The sequence below is a fragment of the Eumetopias jubatus genome, unplaced genomic scaffold, assembly GCF_037043125.1.
Source record: "Eumetopias jubatus isolate StellerSeaLion01/CBP00866 unplaced genomic scaffold, mEumJub1_p1.0 scaffold_3, whole genome shotgun sequence".
NCBI lineage: Eukaryota > Metazoa > Chordata > Mammalia > Carnivora > Otariidae > Eumetopias > Eumetopias jubatus.
In genome coordinates, this window is record NW_028274809.1 from 67,096,541 (window position 1) to 67,114,458 (window position 17,918).

Consider the following 17,918-nt stretch of genomic DNA (forward strand, 5'->3'; position numbering starts at 1 on the left):
GTTCCTGAAAGGTTACACAGAATTTATCTGTGAAACAAACTATCTGGAACTGGCCCACCTCTTTGGGTGGTAGCTCCTTGACAGCTTTCTTCTATGGTAATTTCAAAAATTGAATTTTCTGGGTTTTTTTGGATTCATTATATATAAATTATATTGTCCTAGAGAATCAATCATTTCATCCATGTTTTATTTGTATAAAATTGGAGGAAGTAGTTTCTTAATATTCTTTTAATTATTTCTTCATTTCTTTGGTATTATTTTTTCTTTTGTATATTGGTACTTTGTTTATTATCTTCTAGATTTGTTTCCCCAACTATCTATTTTATTTTTGTCCCCAGAGAACAGATCTTATTAGTTCTACCATTTTGCTTTTTTTCCAAGTTTTAATTTCTACTTCTGCCTTTGTTAGTTTATTACTTCTGCTTTGCTCAGGCTTAATTTAATGATATTTTCTAATTTTTGGATGCTAATGAATTTGTTTCCATTCTTATTTATTAATAGATATATTGTTTAAAGCTGTGAATACTGTTTTAGCAGTATAAGGTGTGATTTATAGTGTTTTCATTGTATTCATTATTATTGTTACATAGATATTCTGCAATTTCAACTTTTGTTTTTTCTTTGGAAGAGTTATGTGAAGAGTCTTAAAATTTTTAGCTGCTTCCTAACCCCAGATTTAGTAGTAATTTTCATTTTGTTGGTACTGTGATCGGAAACTGTTGTTTGTATTTCTTCCAGTATTAGAATTTTGGGGAGTTTTATCTGTGACCTAAAACATGACCAAATTTTTATTGTTTAAATCACTTTCTTAAAGAGAAGTTATAATCTCTGATTTAACCTGAGAATTCAATATGTATCAGTTAAATATTTTATTAATTATATTAGCCTACTTATATTTTTTATATTTATAGGTAATTTTTAGTCTGCTTATTCTTTGAGTTTCTTGGCTGGCTCAGTTGGTTGAGCCTGCAGTTCTTGGTCTCGGGGTCATGAGTTCAAGCCCCATGTTGGGCATAGAGCCTACTTAAAAAAAAAAAAATCTGCTTGTTCTTCATGGTTTGAGAGGGCTGGTTAATAATGTTTCTATCTGATTTTCCTTATATCTCCTATAATGTATGCTTTACAAATGCATATTATATGACACCTAGGTATTCACAGTCAACATATTTTTATTGGGATTCACATCATTCAGCGTTATAAAGTTTTCGTCATTGCTTGTTTAGTGCTCTTCTGTCCTTGAGTTACGTCTTGCATGATTTGGCCACTGCATTCTTTTCTTCCCTCCCTCCCTGTTTGCTTGTCTGTTCTTTCTCCACCCCTCCCTCCCTTTTTATTTTCCCTTTCTCACCACCCATTCTTTTGTTTTCAGACTTTCTCGCTTAGTTGTAGTGATCTCTTTCCCACAGAATAGACTGGAATCTGCTTTATAGTTTAAATGTGGAGATTTTTTTTTCTCCTTTCAGTAAGTAAGTTTGGTTCTCTTAAATACTGACAGAACATAAAAGTTTGGTATGAATACTGTTCTTTTATTTTACATTATATTTCTTACAGGTTTTGGAAAAGAATTCACAATGTGTTCTGCCGTTTTAGCATTGTGTTCTTTTAATTAGAAGGGTTTATATTATATTATATTGCAGTCATGACTGCAACAATACAAAAAAACCTTAATCCTCTTACTTATTTAAAGATTATTTATTAATCTCCTCTAAGGAGCAATAATAAAATTAATATTTTTCCTCTTAATTCTCCCTTTTCTACTAGCTGATTTTAGCATTATAAGATAATTTATTTAATTCTTTTGTGACTTATCAATTTTAAATAATATCTTTTGATCTGAGTAACGTTCCATGTTTTTCCTCCTTCAACTTTCATCTTTTTTTGTTTGTTTTATCATTTCTGCACTGTTAAGGCTTATACTACTTATATTTTATTATAGCAACATAATGACATAGTGAGTTAGTACCATAAGTAGTGTTGGTATTTATTATAGTCCCTTTACTCTGATTTTTTCAGCCATCTATTGGATGACTACAGTTTATCTTCTAGTAAATTCCTCAAGAAGATCCCATGGGAACAAGATTTTATGTGTTTGCATATGTTCAAAACTTTTGAACTTTGGCTGTTGCTTTTATAATTAATGAGTTTGGCTAGATTTTAAAATCTCATTTACATTTCTTTCCTCAAGAATTTCTCAGGCATTGGGGCACCTGGGTGGCTCAGTCGTTAAGCGTCTGCCTTCGGCTCGGGTCACGATCTCAGGGTCCTGGGATGGAGCCCCGCATCGGGCTCTCTGTGCCGCGGGAAGCCTGCTTCTCCCTCTCCAACTCCCCCTGCTTGTGTTCCCTCTCTCACTGTGTCTCTCTCTGTCAAATAAATAAATAAAATCTTAAAAAAAAAAAAAAATTATTTCACGGGCATCACTCCATCCAGTGGTGTAACCAGAAGCAGTGAGGTCCACCTAAGCCTGTGGTTGGGTGGTGTTGTGGAGAAATACTGCAACTGATGGATTTACCCCTTAAAGCTACTAGAGATTTTTTGTCTTGATGCCCAAGAATTCTTTAAATTTGAGTCTAGTAACTCTACTGGGGAAACTTACTGTTGACTCTTAAAATGAATTTCTCTGGGGAAGCGTGCCCTTTCAATAGGTATTTTATTGCAAAAAAAATTTTTTTTAAGATTTGATTTATTTTTGCGAGAGAGAGAGAGAGAGAGAGAGAATGCTCACAAGCTGGGGTGAGGGGAGAGGCGGGGGAAGAAGCAGACTCCCCGCCGAGCCAAAGGCAGATGCTTAACCGGCTGAGCCACACAGGTACCCCCCCAAAATTTTCTTATATTTTATCTTAATATATGTATTCTTTTCCATTATTTTGATTTTCTTCTGTGGAGATTCCAGTACAGGTGTAGAGATCTCCTTAACTTTGTCTTTGTTTCTAATGCTTCTTAAATGTAAAACAGTTTTTCTTTTCTCTTTGGCTGCTTTTCTTGTAGCCTGTCATTTGTTTACCTTAACTCTGATTTCAAGCGATTCCAATACAGCAATTAAATCTCTTGACCTCTGCCAGCTGATGTTTCATCTCTTACTGTCTTATTGTTTTTCCATATTGCTTTTAATTTTCTGGGTGAACATACATGATTTCGCTTCATTAATTCTTTTTTATTCTTGGTTTAATGTACGGTCTTACATCTAGTCTTAGCAGAACTTTTCCTCCAAGTAGTCCTCTCTCACCATTTGTTTCTCCTGTACCTTTACTCCTTTCTCACCATTGTTAGTATGTTTGTATGGTTTCAGTGATGGTTCCATTTTATTATTCATCTTCAAGGGGCAGGGAAGGTTCTTGGAATGTATTTATGAGAGTTTCACGAGCAAGAGAGTCAAGGTACAAGTACTAAATTAAGAAGCCTTTTCATTTTTGTGTTTGAATTTGGTTTTTCAGTCTCTGTTTCTTCTGTGTAAATGGAAATGGGAAATTGTGAAGTTTTCTTAATATAATGACTTCCTACTGCTACAGGGGTACGATGTCCCTGCAAAGATGGATTTCTGACTTCCTTGGCTTTTTATTATTTTTTCTCTGCCTTTTTATTTTATTTTATTTTTTAAAGATTTTGTTTATTTTAGAGAGAGAGTGAGAGAGAGTGAGAGAGAGCACGAAAGGGGGAAGGATCTGAGGGAGAAGCAGACTCCCTGATGTGGGGCTCCATCCCAGGACCCTGTGATCTTGACCTGAGCCCGAAGACAGACGCTTAACTGACTGAGCCACCCAGGTGCCCCTTCTCTGCCTTTTTAAAAAAAATCTTTATTTATTTGTTTTTTAAGTGATTTCTATGCCCAACGTGGAGCTCACACTCATGACCCCCAAGATCAAGAGTTGCACACTCTACTGACTGAGCCTGTCAAGTGTCCCTGGTTTTTATTATTTTTTTGAGGATTTTTGTGCTTATGTTCTTGGAGGATATTAATGTGAAATAGGATTATATTTTGATACCAGTCTGATTCTGAAGTTTTAGGAATTTTATATTTTCTCTTTGAAGTTATCCCACTTGCCACTATTTGTCTAGCATGACTCCTTTCTCATTAGAATTACGTAGCCATCTGTGGGCCTTTTTAGTCTATGGTTTGTAACTTTCATTAGCTCAGGGATCTTCTCTTCTGCCTTTTCTTTCTTATTTCTTTTACTTTATTTTTTCACTCTTTCCGTGACTCATATTTTATGTGTTGATCTTTCTGGATTGTTCCTCCATGGGTTTTTTTCTTCCTTTTTTTTTCATTTCTTTGACCTTTACATTATGGGAGACATTCTCTCATCTTTATCTTCCATACCACTTATTAGCTTTTAGTTTTATAATAATAATATATTATTATATTTCTATACATTTATAATATCCAAGAATGGTTTGTGGTTCTTTGATCGCTCCTGTTACACGGCATTCTATTTTAGCAATGCTGTAGCACCTTGAATCTTCACCTGATCTGAGAAGTCCAATTAGACATTTTTTTTTTTTAAAGATTTTATTTATTTGACAGAGAGAGAAACAGCAAGAGAAGGAACACAAGCAGGGGCAGAGGCAGAGGGAGAAGCAGGCTTCCCCGCCGAGCAGGGAGCCAGATGTGGGGCTTGATCCCAGGACCCTGGGATCATGACCTGAGCCGAAGGCAGACGCCTAACGCCTGAGCCACCCAGGCGCCCCCAATTAGACATTTTAATATTCTAATTTTCTTCTGAATTATCTCCGATATTTTGAGAGGGGACTTATTTTTTGTTCATATTTATATCCTTTTCCCTATTGTTTGTTTTCTTCAAATGTTTAGTAATCCTTGGTTGTCTATTTATTTATGCGGAAGTAGTTATTTAGATTTGTTTCCCCCATTTTTGGTCTTTTTGGGGAAATTTTGGGTTGCCTCAGCTTCTGCATTCCTTTACTCTTAAGGAATGGTATTTATAATGAGCTTCTATTTTTTTTAAACATACTCTAAACTTACTTTCTTTTAATCTACTGACACCACCATTCCTCTTATACATAAATTCCTGCTATAATCGCATATATTCTTATCAGTCTAATCCCAATGACTTTCTAGCTTCTAGAAATTATTTTAGTGCACGGTCAACTGAAGTACCTTTCTTATATCCCAGCACAGTTAAAAAAAGAGAAATGATTTCTTCTTTCTTACCAAGGAAATTATTTCTTTTTTTCTGGCTCCTCTTTCTCCTTGTTGTTGTCAATTTAAGGTTTTGGGAGCATGAAGAAAGGTAGGTGCTTGTTTTCTGTCTGTTCTGTTGATCTTATGTCTCCAAAATTTCAGAGACTATTTTTCTTAAAGTATATGAAATATGAAGAGTTTAAGCAAGGTGTTTAGCTTTTTATAGCCAATACTTATATAACTTATTTTGTAAGCTCATGTATAGGAAACGATGACTTTTGTACGTATTTGGCCACTTGATCCTGCTGTTTCTGTCTCCTGGTTATCTTTGAAATCTTGACTTCTTTCTAATCGGATAATTTCCATTTCTCTCTTGGACTCATTTAGGTCTTTCTGTTTTCCTTCCTTCTAGTTACCGTTCTCAGAAACAACACATTTCATCTTCCACACTGAGCTAAAATTCACACTATCAAATATTGCTCCCTTCAAGGATGAGAGTCAAACTGCTCAGTGTGACAGAATGACCACTCTTGCCTAACTCTTCCCTCCATGTTTTCCCAGATTCATCTTTGTATATGTTTTCTTTACCTGGAAATACCTTCATTTTTTTTTTAAAGATTTTTTATTTATTTATTTGAGAGAGAGAATGAGAGAGAGTACATGAGAAGGGGGAAGGTCAGAGGGAGAAGCAGACTCCCCACTGAGCAGGGAGTCCGATGCGGGACTCGATCCTGGGACTCCAGGATCATGACCTGAGCCGAAGGCAGTTGCTTAACCAACTGAGCCACCCAGGCGCCCTCATTTTTTTTTTTTTAAGATTCATTTATTTATTTTAGAGAGAGCAAGAGAGAGAGAGAGCAAGAGTATTTGCACAGCAGGGGAGGAAGGGGCAGGGGGAGAGAATCTCAAGCAGACTCCCTGCTGAGTGCTGAGCCCGATGTGGGGCTCGATCTCATGACCCTCTAAGCTGAAATTAAGAGTCGGACGCATAACCAACTGAACCACGCCAGGCGCCTGGAATTATCTTCATTCTTGAATCTTTTTTTCACTTAGGGAACTTGTATGCTCTCTCATGGTGAAGTTAGCTCTTACTTTTATCCTTCCAGCACTTTATTTATGCTGATTTACAGAACTTAACACTTTGTCATAATTATTTTTAAGGGTCCATCTGCCCTCCTGTAGATAGTAGTTCCTTTGTAGGCAGGCATAATGCGCCTAGAAAACTATGTCAGGTGTAGAATACATAAACGCTTTCAAATAGTTGAATGAACTGTGGATTGGTAATATTTGTCATCACTAGGGCTTATAAGTCATTCAGTAATTTCTTTGAAAGAAGAAATTTTCTATTGGACTTTGAATCGCTGGGAAAAAAAAAACAAAACATAGCCATTCCTGACAGAAGGAAATAGCTGTCAGAGTGGATGGGGGAAATAGAATAGAGGTAGATCAGTTCAGGCTCATCAAGTGAGAAGCCTGATGCCATGTCACATACATAGGGAAGCAGAGCACCTTAGTGTGAGCTGGTAGAACTAGATGTACTGAGTTTATGTCTAAAGATCTAGACATTTAATTGCTATAATAAAATATTTTAAGATTTTTCTGGAATCAGTGTTCTTAGGACAACGTTAAATTTGTGTTTACATTACTGACCACTAGTAGAACTATGCCAGATAGCAAAAGAATATCCAGATGCTCTTGTGAAGAAGATTTGTGCTTTTGTTCAGGATAAATCATAAGGCGAGCAATTGTTAAAGATGAGAAAGGAGGCTTGTCCGCTATGTAACCGGAGCGACTAGTCTTTCCACAATGACTGTGAGTGAACATAATGAGTACTGTGTACAGAAAGCACTCTGCTAGGTATTCTGGGAGCAGGAGAGGAAATAAGAGACTTGGTCCCACCCTTAAGGACTGTATTTTCATTAGGCAGAAAACTAGGGCCTATGGAAGGATTTATTTGTTATCAAAACAATGTATTAATATGTAGAGAGCAAGACATGAGCACGGGAAAAATTTAAATTTGAAAAATGTGCAAAATAAAGAATGGTATAATCTAGATGGAGGAATGACTTCCTGCTCCACCTGTCAATTCTAAGGTAGACTTGTGCCCCGCCCCCAACCAAAAAAGAGAGATGTTTGAAGGAAGCATGATCAATGACACTTTCAGAAAAGGTATGCCTTGTTTTGGGCCTTGAAAGATTGGTGGGGTTTAGTGAGTGAACATTAGAAACAAAGAGGTGGACGTATGGAATGTGCCTTTGAGAACTATGAGAAGCTTTTGTTGATGTTGAGTGGGGGAAGAGGTTTGAAAGGCAGGCTTGGAACCTAGAGGTTGGTGGGTGTCTATGTAACATTGTCTTCTGCTTGGATCCTACCTTGTACACTACTTCGACTAATTGTTTACATGTCTTCATGGGTCAGCTCCTTTAGCAAATAGGAATCAGGACCTATCAACTTTGAATTCCCTTCAGCATATAGCATAGGACTTTATACATAGTAGGGCCCTCAATACATATTTATTGAATTAGGAGAACTAACAAATGCCTAGTTACATCAGAAATAGCACCGTATGATGACATTTTATGCTAATATTATATCAAATTATATAGTACAATGTGGGAGAGAATATTGTAGAGTAGAATAGTGGGGTGTTGGGGAGGGGGCCAAATCTGGTTTTCACCATGGCTCATTGACTTATGTACTTTGTGAACCCGGGCAGGTTCTTTTGCAATATGTACTTATATCTGAGACCATTTCTCAGCTGCCTGTTCTTCTGGCCTTTGTTCCCTCATCTAATGAAGAGCTAGTGCCTCCCTCATAGTGTTATAAGGATTCAATGAAAACTAGCTCAGTGCCTGGCTCATAGTGGGTGCTCATATAACTATTACTAATAATCATAATAATGGTTTATTTTTTGTTATTCTTAATTCACATTGAAACCTTGATATGCGTGTTTTGAGTGGCAAAATGCACTCTTTAGATCAAAGTATTGAGCAAGAACCAAAATAATGTACAATGTTATCCTACATATTTCATTGTTGAACCTGCTGAATTAAGCTCAAAGCCTTGTTTTATCAAATTTCAGTTTTGGAAATAACGACCTGTGACACCGTCTAAGGAGAACGTATCGTAGGCCCCATCCTTTGCAGCAGCAGGGTTTTTCAGACCCTGCCTCGATCCCTTCCAGGCCCTATAAAATTTGATTTTCTTGACCCTCATAGCAGTTCAAAAATTGTTGGCTGTGCCTCCTTATCCTCATTTTGCAGAAGCTGAAGAAATTAAGGATCAGGTGACAAGGTTAGTGAGTGTGAAAGTCGTTTATAATAATGGTAAAAAAAAGCGTATGCTAAAGTTAAATTTTGCATCAGTGTCTACAATAAGTGGGAGGTAAGATAAAGCAGTCAATATGAACACTTGGAAAGATCACTGAAAAATGAGACTCTGCCTGTCATAAGCGTGAATGTCATCTCATTGGTCTTTCAGCCTATTGACTAGGAAAAGTGTATGCAAGTCTCATTTTTCAAAGATGATGACCTTTTTGGCAACATAGAGTCACAAAATGCCACATTTTGCTCTTCATGGTTTTCACTGAAAATTTATAAACTTCAATTTTCAAGTGTTCCAAAGAGATGACCTATCACACTGTTGTCTGTCAAGAGTTTTTTAAAGCCCTTATGGGGCAGGTATATTGCACTGTAATAAATATAGACCCTGGACATCATTTTGACTTGAAGGATTCATTTTAGTGTGTAAAAAGCTCTATAGTGTGAAGTAAAACAGTGTCTTTGACTTCCCACTTGCCTAGACCTCAAAATGTGGAATCAGCTTTGGGAACCTCACTTATCTCCCCATCGGGCATCAAATTCTGCATAGTCTTTTCTTCTAATCACTTGTCAAAGAAAATCTCATTTCCTGCTTGAAGTGGTGATCTCACCTATGATGTGTAATTTCTTCTACTTTTGCTCATCCCTGGTACTTGAAGTTTAATCACTACTAGACTCACCTAGCCCACTGTTGAGTGTGATTTTTTAAAATTTAAAAATGAATTCTCTCTATTCCACTTTGAGACAGTGACCATATCTTATTCGACAGTATTTTCCTACCACCGAACACACCGCCTCACACATAGTGGGGACTTTGCCTCATTATTTAGTGAAATGAATTGCTTTGATTATGGTGGAACCCCTTTCTTGAGACCAGAGATAACACTTCTTTGTAATGTCCAAAGACTAAATTGAGAAAAGAAGGAAGAAAAAGCCAAATATTGCAGATAATCTCAAAATGATTATCTGTAGTTACTGTGGGCTTTGTTATTGTTGGTCTGCCAAAAGAGTGACTTAAGGTTAACCAGAATCTTCCACTTTACAAATGGTAACTCCCTTCCCAGTACTAGTAGGTTTTTATTGATAATTTTATTTTAAAAGGCCACGATAAACCTAATTGGATAAGGATCAAATGAACACCCCCAAACTAGATCCATCTGTGACTTTTTATATTAAGTGAATTTCCCCCCCTCGGTACCATTGTGAGGGATCTATGCAGGTTTTGAAACTCCAAGTAGGGAACTCTATAGAGTTTGTAGTGTCTCTTTTCCTTATGAAGATTATGAGATCATCATGCATATAAAACACACCCAAAAGCATAAAGTGTACAGCAGTTAAGCAAACCCTGCTTAGTAGCAGTCTAGATAATGAAATGGAAAGTTTGTGTCTGAGTTGCCTAGAATCTTCCATTTTGCCTTGTTACTACAACAACTACCTTGTAATCTAGAAATTACAAAGAGTTTCCCTCGTACTGATTGCAGTGGGTCATTACATGTGCTGTGGTTGAAGAGCACAGAGTAGATTCTTGTGATGTCATCAGTTCAGCAGGGATCTTACCATCATAACAACTCAGATTAGTTGTACTACTACAATACTTTTTGTCATGTTGAGTGTTTCTTTTACTCTTTTTTTAGACACACTGAAATTTTGAAAACTTTCTTATTAGCCACCAATGGTTTTAGTTGTGACCCTCCTCCAATCCCCAAAAATATTAGAATATAGTTTTCAGTTATTAGAAGAATAAAGACAAAATGGTTGTTAAAATTTTGTTTTCAATGAGCAATGATTATTGTCTAAGTGCTTTTAATTGAGTGAAAGATGCTGAGTTACAGAGATCTGTGCTTTTTGAAAACTGATAAGCATTTGAAATTCATATATTGTGGTTTAATGCCCCCTTTATATTTAACATTATTATTTTGAGGTTGATTGTTAAGGTAATATTTAACAGAAATACTTAAGCATGTAACCTTAGGATAGCTTAAAGGTCCATAATACAAAAATTTTAGCTGTTTAAGAAATGAAATGTATCAATGAATATTAAAAATCTTTTATTATAATGCATAAATTAATACTTTGAGACCAATTCTAACCTCAGGATTATTTTTTGCACCTTATATAATATGTTCTAATCAACCCATTTATCAAATTTATGAGTTGCATAAGTAAATTTAGCTCATCTGCATATTTATGTACTTTAAATAGATCCATGTAAACAGTTTCTTATCTGCCATATGTTGAAATGTTTTAGTAAACTGAAGACATAGCTGCTTAGTCAACAAAGATGGCATTAAATTGCACTGTTTTGGAAAAAAAAGTTAAGTGAACTAGATGCCTGTTAATCTGGTTCTTTAAATATCATAAACAAAAGTATCAGAATGTGTTTCCAAGGACAAAGGCGGAGTTTTCCCGGCTTTGATTGGTCGCTGCCTTGTCCTGTCCCACAGCCATCCTTAATTGGCTTTGGGTAGATTGGAATCACATAAGCAGAGTGACATTTATTACTTTCCTAGTTTCTTTGCACTGAGCCCTGAGATTCCCAAGGAGTAACTGTAAAAGATTTCTTTCATTTCGTCCATGATCTATGAGAGGGGATCCTTCTACGAAGAGCAGGCATGAGTCTGAGTGCGAGAAGAGTCACTCTGCCGACAATAACGCCAATAGTCCTACAGAAAAGGGTATGTGACTTCTTTTGCCTTTTTCTTTCCTTTTTCTTGCTGTTTTTCTTTCTTCCTGTTGCTGTGTGTTTATTAATATGTTGGAAACTTTAGTTACATATCCTGAGAGAGACTGTCATTCATTGAGGCTAGAGATAATTAAAGGGTATATTAGTGAAATTAGACAAAGGGGGAAAATGCCGTGCTAGAATAACTCTGTCTTAAAAAAGCTCCACGTAAAAGCAGTTTGGTCTCGATTTCAGGGCATTGTGATTTAGAGAGTATATTGAAGCTTTTGCTTTTTTTTTTTTTCCCTTCTATAACTTCAGGCCTCTTTGCCTTTAGTTCAATACAAAATCTGCTAGCTATTATGTTTTATGTTTGTTTACTGAGAAGAAGTTTCTTTGTTTCACTATAATTCATAATACATTCATCTTCATTGTTCAATGGACTATATAATTGTTTTTCTGTTTAAACATATGGCACCAGTTTATTATCCTCTGGTTTCTACCAATTTCTATTGAATTGCTGCCTTTTTGCTTAAGAAAAACTTTCCATTATATTCCCTTGTGAAAGAGCTTTCTGTTAATTATTAATGCAATCAATCCTGTGTATGAAAATATTGTATCTATTAGTTTTTTTGTAAAGCTTATTTCCATGTCTTACCGCAGCATCATATTTTATAAGGTAATAATAAATACACCATGCAGTGTAGCATTTAAGTAAAACTGAATAAACTAAACTTTTCTTGTACATACACCAAATAAGAACAATGTCTTGAAATCCTTAAAGAATCAGATCTCTAGTATAGAAAAAGAAGGCACCCAAACACATCTTTGGCAATATGCTTTCTGATTGGTTTTGGTGACACTAGAAATTGGAGTGTTTATTCTGTACCTGACTTTTAATAGTTAACTGTTAGTTAACTATTAGTGTATTCCCTAAGTCAAAGGTCATGGTTTAATTTGTTTGAAAATGACAAATGTAACAATTAGGGTGTTTTTTAAAAAAAGAAGTATCTCTTTTTTATTGTTTTTAATTTTTAGGTTTTCAGTTTATTTTCTTATCCAGTCGACCATTTATTCACTAGGGACATTTTTACTTGGCATTGGAATTGTATATGGTAATTTTGCCAACATTTGTTCTTTATCTTTCTTGATGCCTTTCTCTCATCTTAAGCAAATTTAATTAAAAATATTTTCCTTTGAACTTGAATCTTTATTTTGATTTAGACTAAGCATTAATAATGACTGTAGAGATTCCCTGCCTCACTGGAATGTGAAAAGGTATACTAATATATATCAAATGTATGTTCTTAGGTCTGAGTTCTTCTTTATGCAATTAATATTGCACTTTAGAATAACCAAGAAGCTTTCATCATGTCCTTTCAGATGACATGTCAGTGTGGTAGGAAGCATAGCATCTGGACTCTCTGTTTACTAGCAGTATGACCTTGGGCAAGTCACTTAAACTTGCAGTCATTACTTCCTCACCTGTAACATGAGAGCTGAGGGATTTTCATTAAATGCTTTCTGCAGTCTTATTGGTGCCTATAATCCTGTGACTCAAATAATATATTTTGTATTTTCATAGTTAAAATATTTAGACCATTTCTTATTAGAGTGTAAAACATTAGGAAGAGATGCTATCGTTTTCAAGGACTTTGAGCACTTAGTCCAGGGGCAGTTGGTGTGAGTGAAACTCATCTAGAAAATCCAGCACTGACTGGTAAGTAGCAGAATAAGAATACTCTGGAAAGCTGTGATTATAATTGATGTTAAGTCTGAGCTGCTGATGGTCACGTCATTGTGATTTCTCTTGGTCTTTTATAATAAGCTGCTTGTCAGGTTTTTATTATAATAATTACATAGGTCAAAATTCCCTGTGCCCAGGTCCATGCTATTGCTTTCCACTGAGAACACATATTAAATTTCCATATAATTTAGGACATCACCATTTACTGAAAGTACTTACGCTGTTTCTTTCTCCTGGCATTTTAACCCCCAAAGGACCCCGTATCTAGAAGACTATTCTGAAAATCTTAATATCTCTCATTTTAGGAATTGGGCATGTTTCTGACTAAAACATGTCCATCTGCTCTGGTCACACCATGACTGTTTTTTTTTTTTTTTCTAAGATAGAAAATTATTCCATACTTGTAATTATCTTGTCATTTTCTATATGCACCATAATTTAAGATGATCTGACAAATTAGTACAAGCATCTCTTGGAGTATTTCGGGGGCAGCTTCTCATTTTCCCAAGAAGGCAGCAGGTGCTTTTTCTGTAAGTTTGGCATAAACTTTGCTCATCCTGAATGAGTGGCTCTTGAAAAATAATTTGCCAGCTGGAATCCTAATCATTTGAAAGGCTGAGGGCATTTCTGAAAATGCTTAATAGCACTAGGGAGTAATTTTCTTATCACCCTATGTATCTGATCTGAACGGCCATGAGATTCTCCTGAGAGTGGCTAGGAACTTGAACTTTAAACATGGCTCCTTAACACAGTATGGGTCTTTTTTGTAGAAGATCAAATACACTTTGATCTTTGAGGAACAGAGACTTTTGGTAGATTCTCTATCAAGTAAAGTTTTAGAAAAAAATTTTTGGTCTCCTCCAATTCTGTTAGAGTTCAATTTCCTTGATTCTGGTTAATCATGGTTCTAGCGAAGATTTCATCATATCAGACACGGTTACATCCTCACCAGATGCTCTGAATGAATCTTTTACCTCATAGCATTTTTCTCAGATAACTACTTGGTTACATCTTTTTTTTTTTTTTAATGAGAGAAGTCTGAGTCTCTTGGGTGTTGAGTGACTTATGCAAGGTCACCCAGAAGGTCATTGGCAAAGCTAGAAATAGAATCTAGGTCTTGTGACTTCCAGTGTGTTTCTCCTAGATATGTGTTACCTCCTGAAATTAATATGTTAATGACATTGCCTTATGGGATGTTTAATTGCCATTCAACTTCTAGTCTGGAATTAGCTTAGGCAAATCCTTTCGTCTCCCTCTGCACCTCCACCAACTCCCATATGTTCTAGTGTAGAAAACATTTTATTCAGAAAGCAATTGTAAGCAGTAAAGTGTGTGTGTGTGTGTGTGTGTGTGTGTGTGTGTGTGTGTGTGGAGAGAGAGAGAGAGAGAGAAAGAGAATTTGTACCCAGCAGTCTAGATTGGTACATTATATCAAAAAACTATTTTAAGGTCCCAGAGAATTAACAAAAGATTCAAGGATTGTAAAGTATACATTAAGTGTAATACAAAATTCATACTTTTTATAGAAAGCCTTCAAGATCAGAAGGCCAGATGTCCATATTCTGATTCTGTGAGTAGGCATGTTTCATGCCTCTATCAGATTTACATTGTTTTGCAAATTATGTTTATAAGCATTTCTGCATTTTTTATCCATACTACAATTAAGAGAGATATTCATAAGCACACATGATCCTGAAGCATCTTCTGAAATCTCAGGGAGAAAAAGGGATAATTTCTTGAATACATTTTCCTTAAGATTAAAATCCTTTTGAAAATCTGAAATTCATGAGTTGTATATGGAGCAATGCCATTTATCAGGAGATTCAATTCTCTGTCTATATGAGAGAATAGTTTATGTTATATTCATTTCCTTCCTCATACAGTTAGAATCATTGCTATGACTTTCTAAAAATAATTTTGTAAAGAATGAAAGAATACAGATTATCATATCACTATTTTGCCCAGAAACTTTTAAATTTATATAAAATCGGTCCAAATGACTGTATTGCATGTGCTTTAGGGCCTGTGTGCCCAGTGGCTTCCCCAGCCTCGTGTGAAGCCTCCGCTCAGTATGTGGCTTTCTTCCTTGTGCTCGAAACACTGTTTGATATTTGTCCCTCTGTACTTCTGCCCTTAGTTTTATGCTCCATGGCCTGTAGACAACTCCAGGATTCGATCTGCTTTTTAAGACTTTCTCAGCACATCTTTCTTAGTGGTGTCTTGATTCAGTATCCGTGGACATGCCTTAATTCCCAATTTCCTAATTCAGTAGGTACTGCCATGCGAGAGCAGTTTTATTATTTATTTATTTGACAGAAAGGGACACAGCGAGAGAGGAAACACAAGCAGGGGGAGTAGGAGAGGGAGAAGCAGACCTCCCGCCGAGCAGGGAGCCCGATGTGGGGCTCGATCCCAGGACCCTGGGATCCTGATCTGAACCCAAGGCAGAGGCTTAATGACTGAGCCACACAGGCACCCCTCACAGCAGATTTATGGTTACCTTTTCTGTTACTGAAGTCTTACTAGCCTTCCATAGTTGTGGATAATAATTATACTTTCTGGTGACTCAGATTTGACTTCTGGCTTTTCTGTGTGTCTGGTTTTGTTTTGTTTTTGTTTTTGTTTTTTATAAATCTTGTACTATTTGGTTTTCAAAATGTGTCTTTTTTTGTCTTACATCCAGATTTTAAAAATTTAAGAGATTCTTTAAATAAAGTGCTTTGTCAGTTACAAGCTGAATTTTTATTTCATGTACCCAGGAAACTGAAATGACAGCACATTAAACAGGGAGATTTATTTTTCTTTCACTTTACAAGAAGACTCCGTCCAAAGCTAATGTAGCAGCCCGACAATGTCCTGAGGCAGCCAAGCTCCTTCTTGCTTTCTGTTGTATCTTCCTTAGTGTGGGTCTCTTTTCCTTTTATGGAAAGATAAATGCAAATCTCCAGTCGTCCTGTTCACATTCCTGGCATACAAAATGGGAAGCACCAAGGGCATGCTGGCTCGCTCTATCAGATGTTAACATGGCACCCTGAGGTAACCAGGAGCTTTTGCTTACATTTTACTGGCTGGGATTCTGTCATGTGGCCAAACCTGGTGACAGGGGAAGCCAGGAAATGTAGGCCTTGAGCTCCACATTCTGCCCTACTCATCAGAGTCAGCACTCATCAGGAAGGGAGAGGGGAACAGGGGTTCCTGGTGGGCAGCTCACTATCCCCCAAGTGCCTCCAACATATTAGGCGTTCAGTAAATACCTGTCCCTTGGATTTTTATTATTGTGTTTCCAGATATACAATATGTTTATGCTTTTTGGACAAATGTATTCTGATACTTGTATGGGGATAGTAGAAGGTATAGCAAGTGGGGAGAGAGTAGATTTCCTGAGGAGGGGAGGGTAATGGAGACCCACAGATGGCTGGCTAGCTTGGGAGGGGGTTGTGATGTGGTAATGAGTATGATTATTGCTGTTTACCTGGAGTTCTCATTCTTGCTAAACCTTGATCTTTCTTCTGCCCTTTTAATCGTTTACAGGGTAACTTTGCTGCATATCCATCTAGGAAGGGTACGACACAGACAAATGGATTTTGTGTTTTCACAAAAAGTTTCTTTTCCTGAGAAGTGAGTTTTTAGGAAGTATGATATGGTAAAGATTGTTTGTGTGTTTTAGAGCCAGAAAGCTCTGAGTTTGAGCTCAGCTCTGTCACTGACCAGTGGTGTGACTTTGAGTGCCTTCTTTTAAACATTTCTGAAAATCAGTTTCTCTGTTCTGGGGATAATGATGCTTCCTCACAGAACAGTTGTGAGGATTAAATAGGATGAATATTTAGAAGTACTTGACACATAGTAGAAGATCAACAAATGCGAGTTCCTTCCCTCCCCCATCTATGAAATGGCATGTTTTACTAGTTTCGTAAAGTTTAAAATCTCCCTATTACTATGAATTTAAATTTTTTTTTTTGTGCCCTATCCTATTGAGGTAGTTACCTAAAAATTCCCTTGTAACAAATAAACAAAAAGTAGTTGTCCTTGATATAATGCAGCCAGGAAGAGAAAGACTGTGTACCTTTCATGTGCTGGTTCCTTCAACTCCTTTTCTGTAACTTTACGGGGAGCTCTAATTGAATTTAAAAAAATTAATCTGACTATTAAATGCTGGTGAATTTTTTAAAAAAATCTGGGAACAGATTTAAGTATAGTAAGATAGGTTAGCTTATTTGTCTTTTCACTGCCCTGGGAAGAATCAGGCAGGGTTCTGTATATGCAAGAGGTAAAGTTGTGCCTAATAGGAAGACGTTATTTCGGTAGACAAAGGTGACATTACTTGGAACATTAACCATATGATGGCAGGGACTGTGTCACTTGATCGTCTCTGGACTCAAGTGCCCAACATAGGGAAGGTACAAAGTTGGTATATGATTACTATTAGTTGATACATTTGTCTTCCTGTTGCATTCACTTCATTCTTCCTTCATTTCACACCTGTGGTGAAAAGGCATACACTCAGGGTCCACCTCAGCTGGTCTCCCCTGCCTCTTCATGACCTTTATCCAGCTCCAGCTTGCTGCTGTGGACAACTTGGTATACTCACTGCCCTTGACACACACCCATAAAATAAAAACAGCTCTAATGTGTTCAGCACTGATAACACATTCTCTTTAGTCCTCATAAGAACCCAAACCCAGTTTGGGATGAGGAATGTGAAGCTCGGGGTGGTGGGGGGGTGGGGGGAGAGGTTAAGTGTCCTGCCCAAAGCACATGTCTGGTCAGTGATCAGGCAGGACTGAGCGCCGGGTCAGCACCATGCCTGCCAGAGGCTGCCTCTCCCAGCCTCATGGGCGTGCCTGCTGCAGAGCCTTCTGCATTCACCACTCAGTGCACTCTGCCCTCTCCTCAGTCCTCTCTTTGGACCAGTCCCACCTTCCTGCATCTCTTTTTCCCTCTTGTCGTTTTTCCTTGTGCACTCAATCTTGCCTCAGAGATGTAGTGACTAAACCATATGTCGGAGTTCCTTAGAGCTCAGCTGGACTGTAGGAATCTCTTGAGACTTACTAA

At 36.9% G+C, this 17,918-nt stretch overlaps 1 protein-coding gene across 2 annotated transcripts in view; it reads left to right on the forward strand.

Moving 5' to 3' along the window:
* Positions 1-17,918, forward strand: part of GRB14 (growth factor receptor bound protein 14) — a 108,036-nt gene that overhangs the window by 40,474 nt on the left and 49,644 nt on the right. Inside the window, exon 1 of one of the 2 annotated variants that reach the window (XM_028124005.2) lies at positions 11,070-11,132. The exons of the other annotated variant lie outside the window; for it this stretch is intronic. Coding sequence (XP_027979806.1) covers positions 11,070-11,132 — 63 coding nt within the window. Of the gene's footprint in view, positions 1-11,069; positions 11,133-17,918 lie in introns of those variants that run through there. 2 annotated transcript variants of the gene reach the window in all.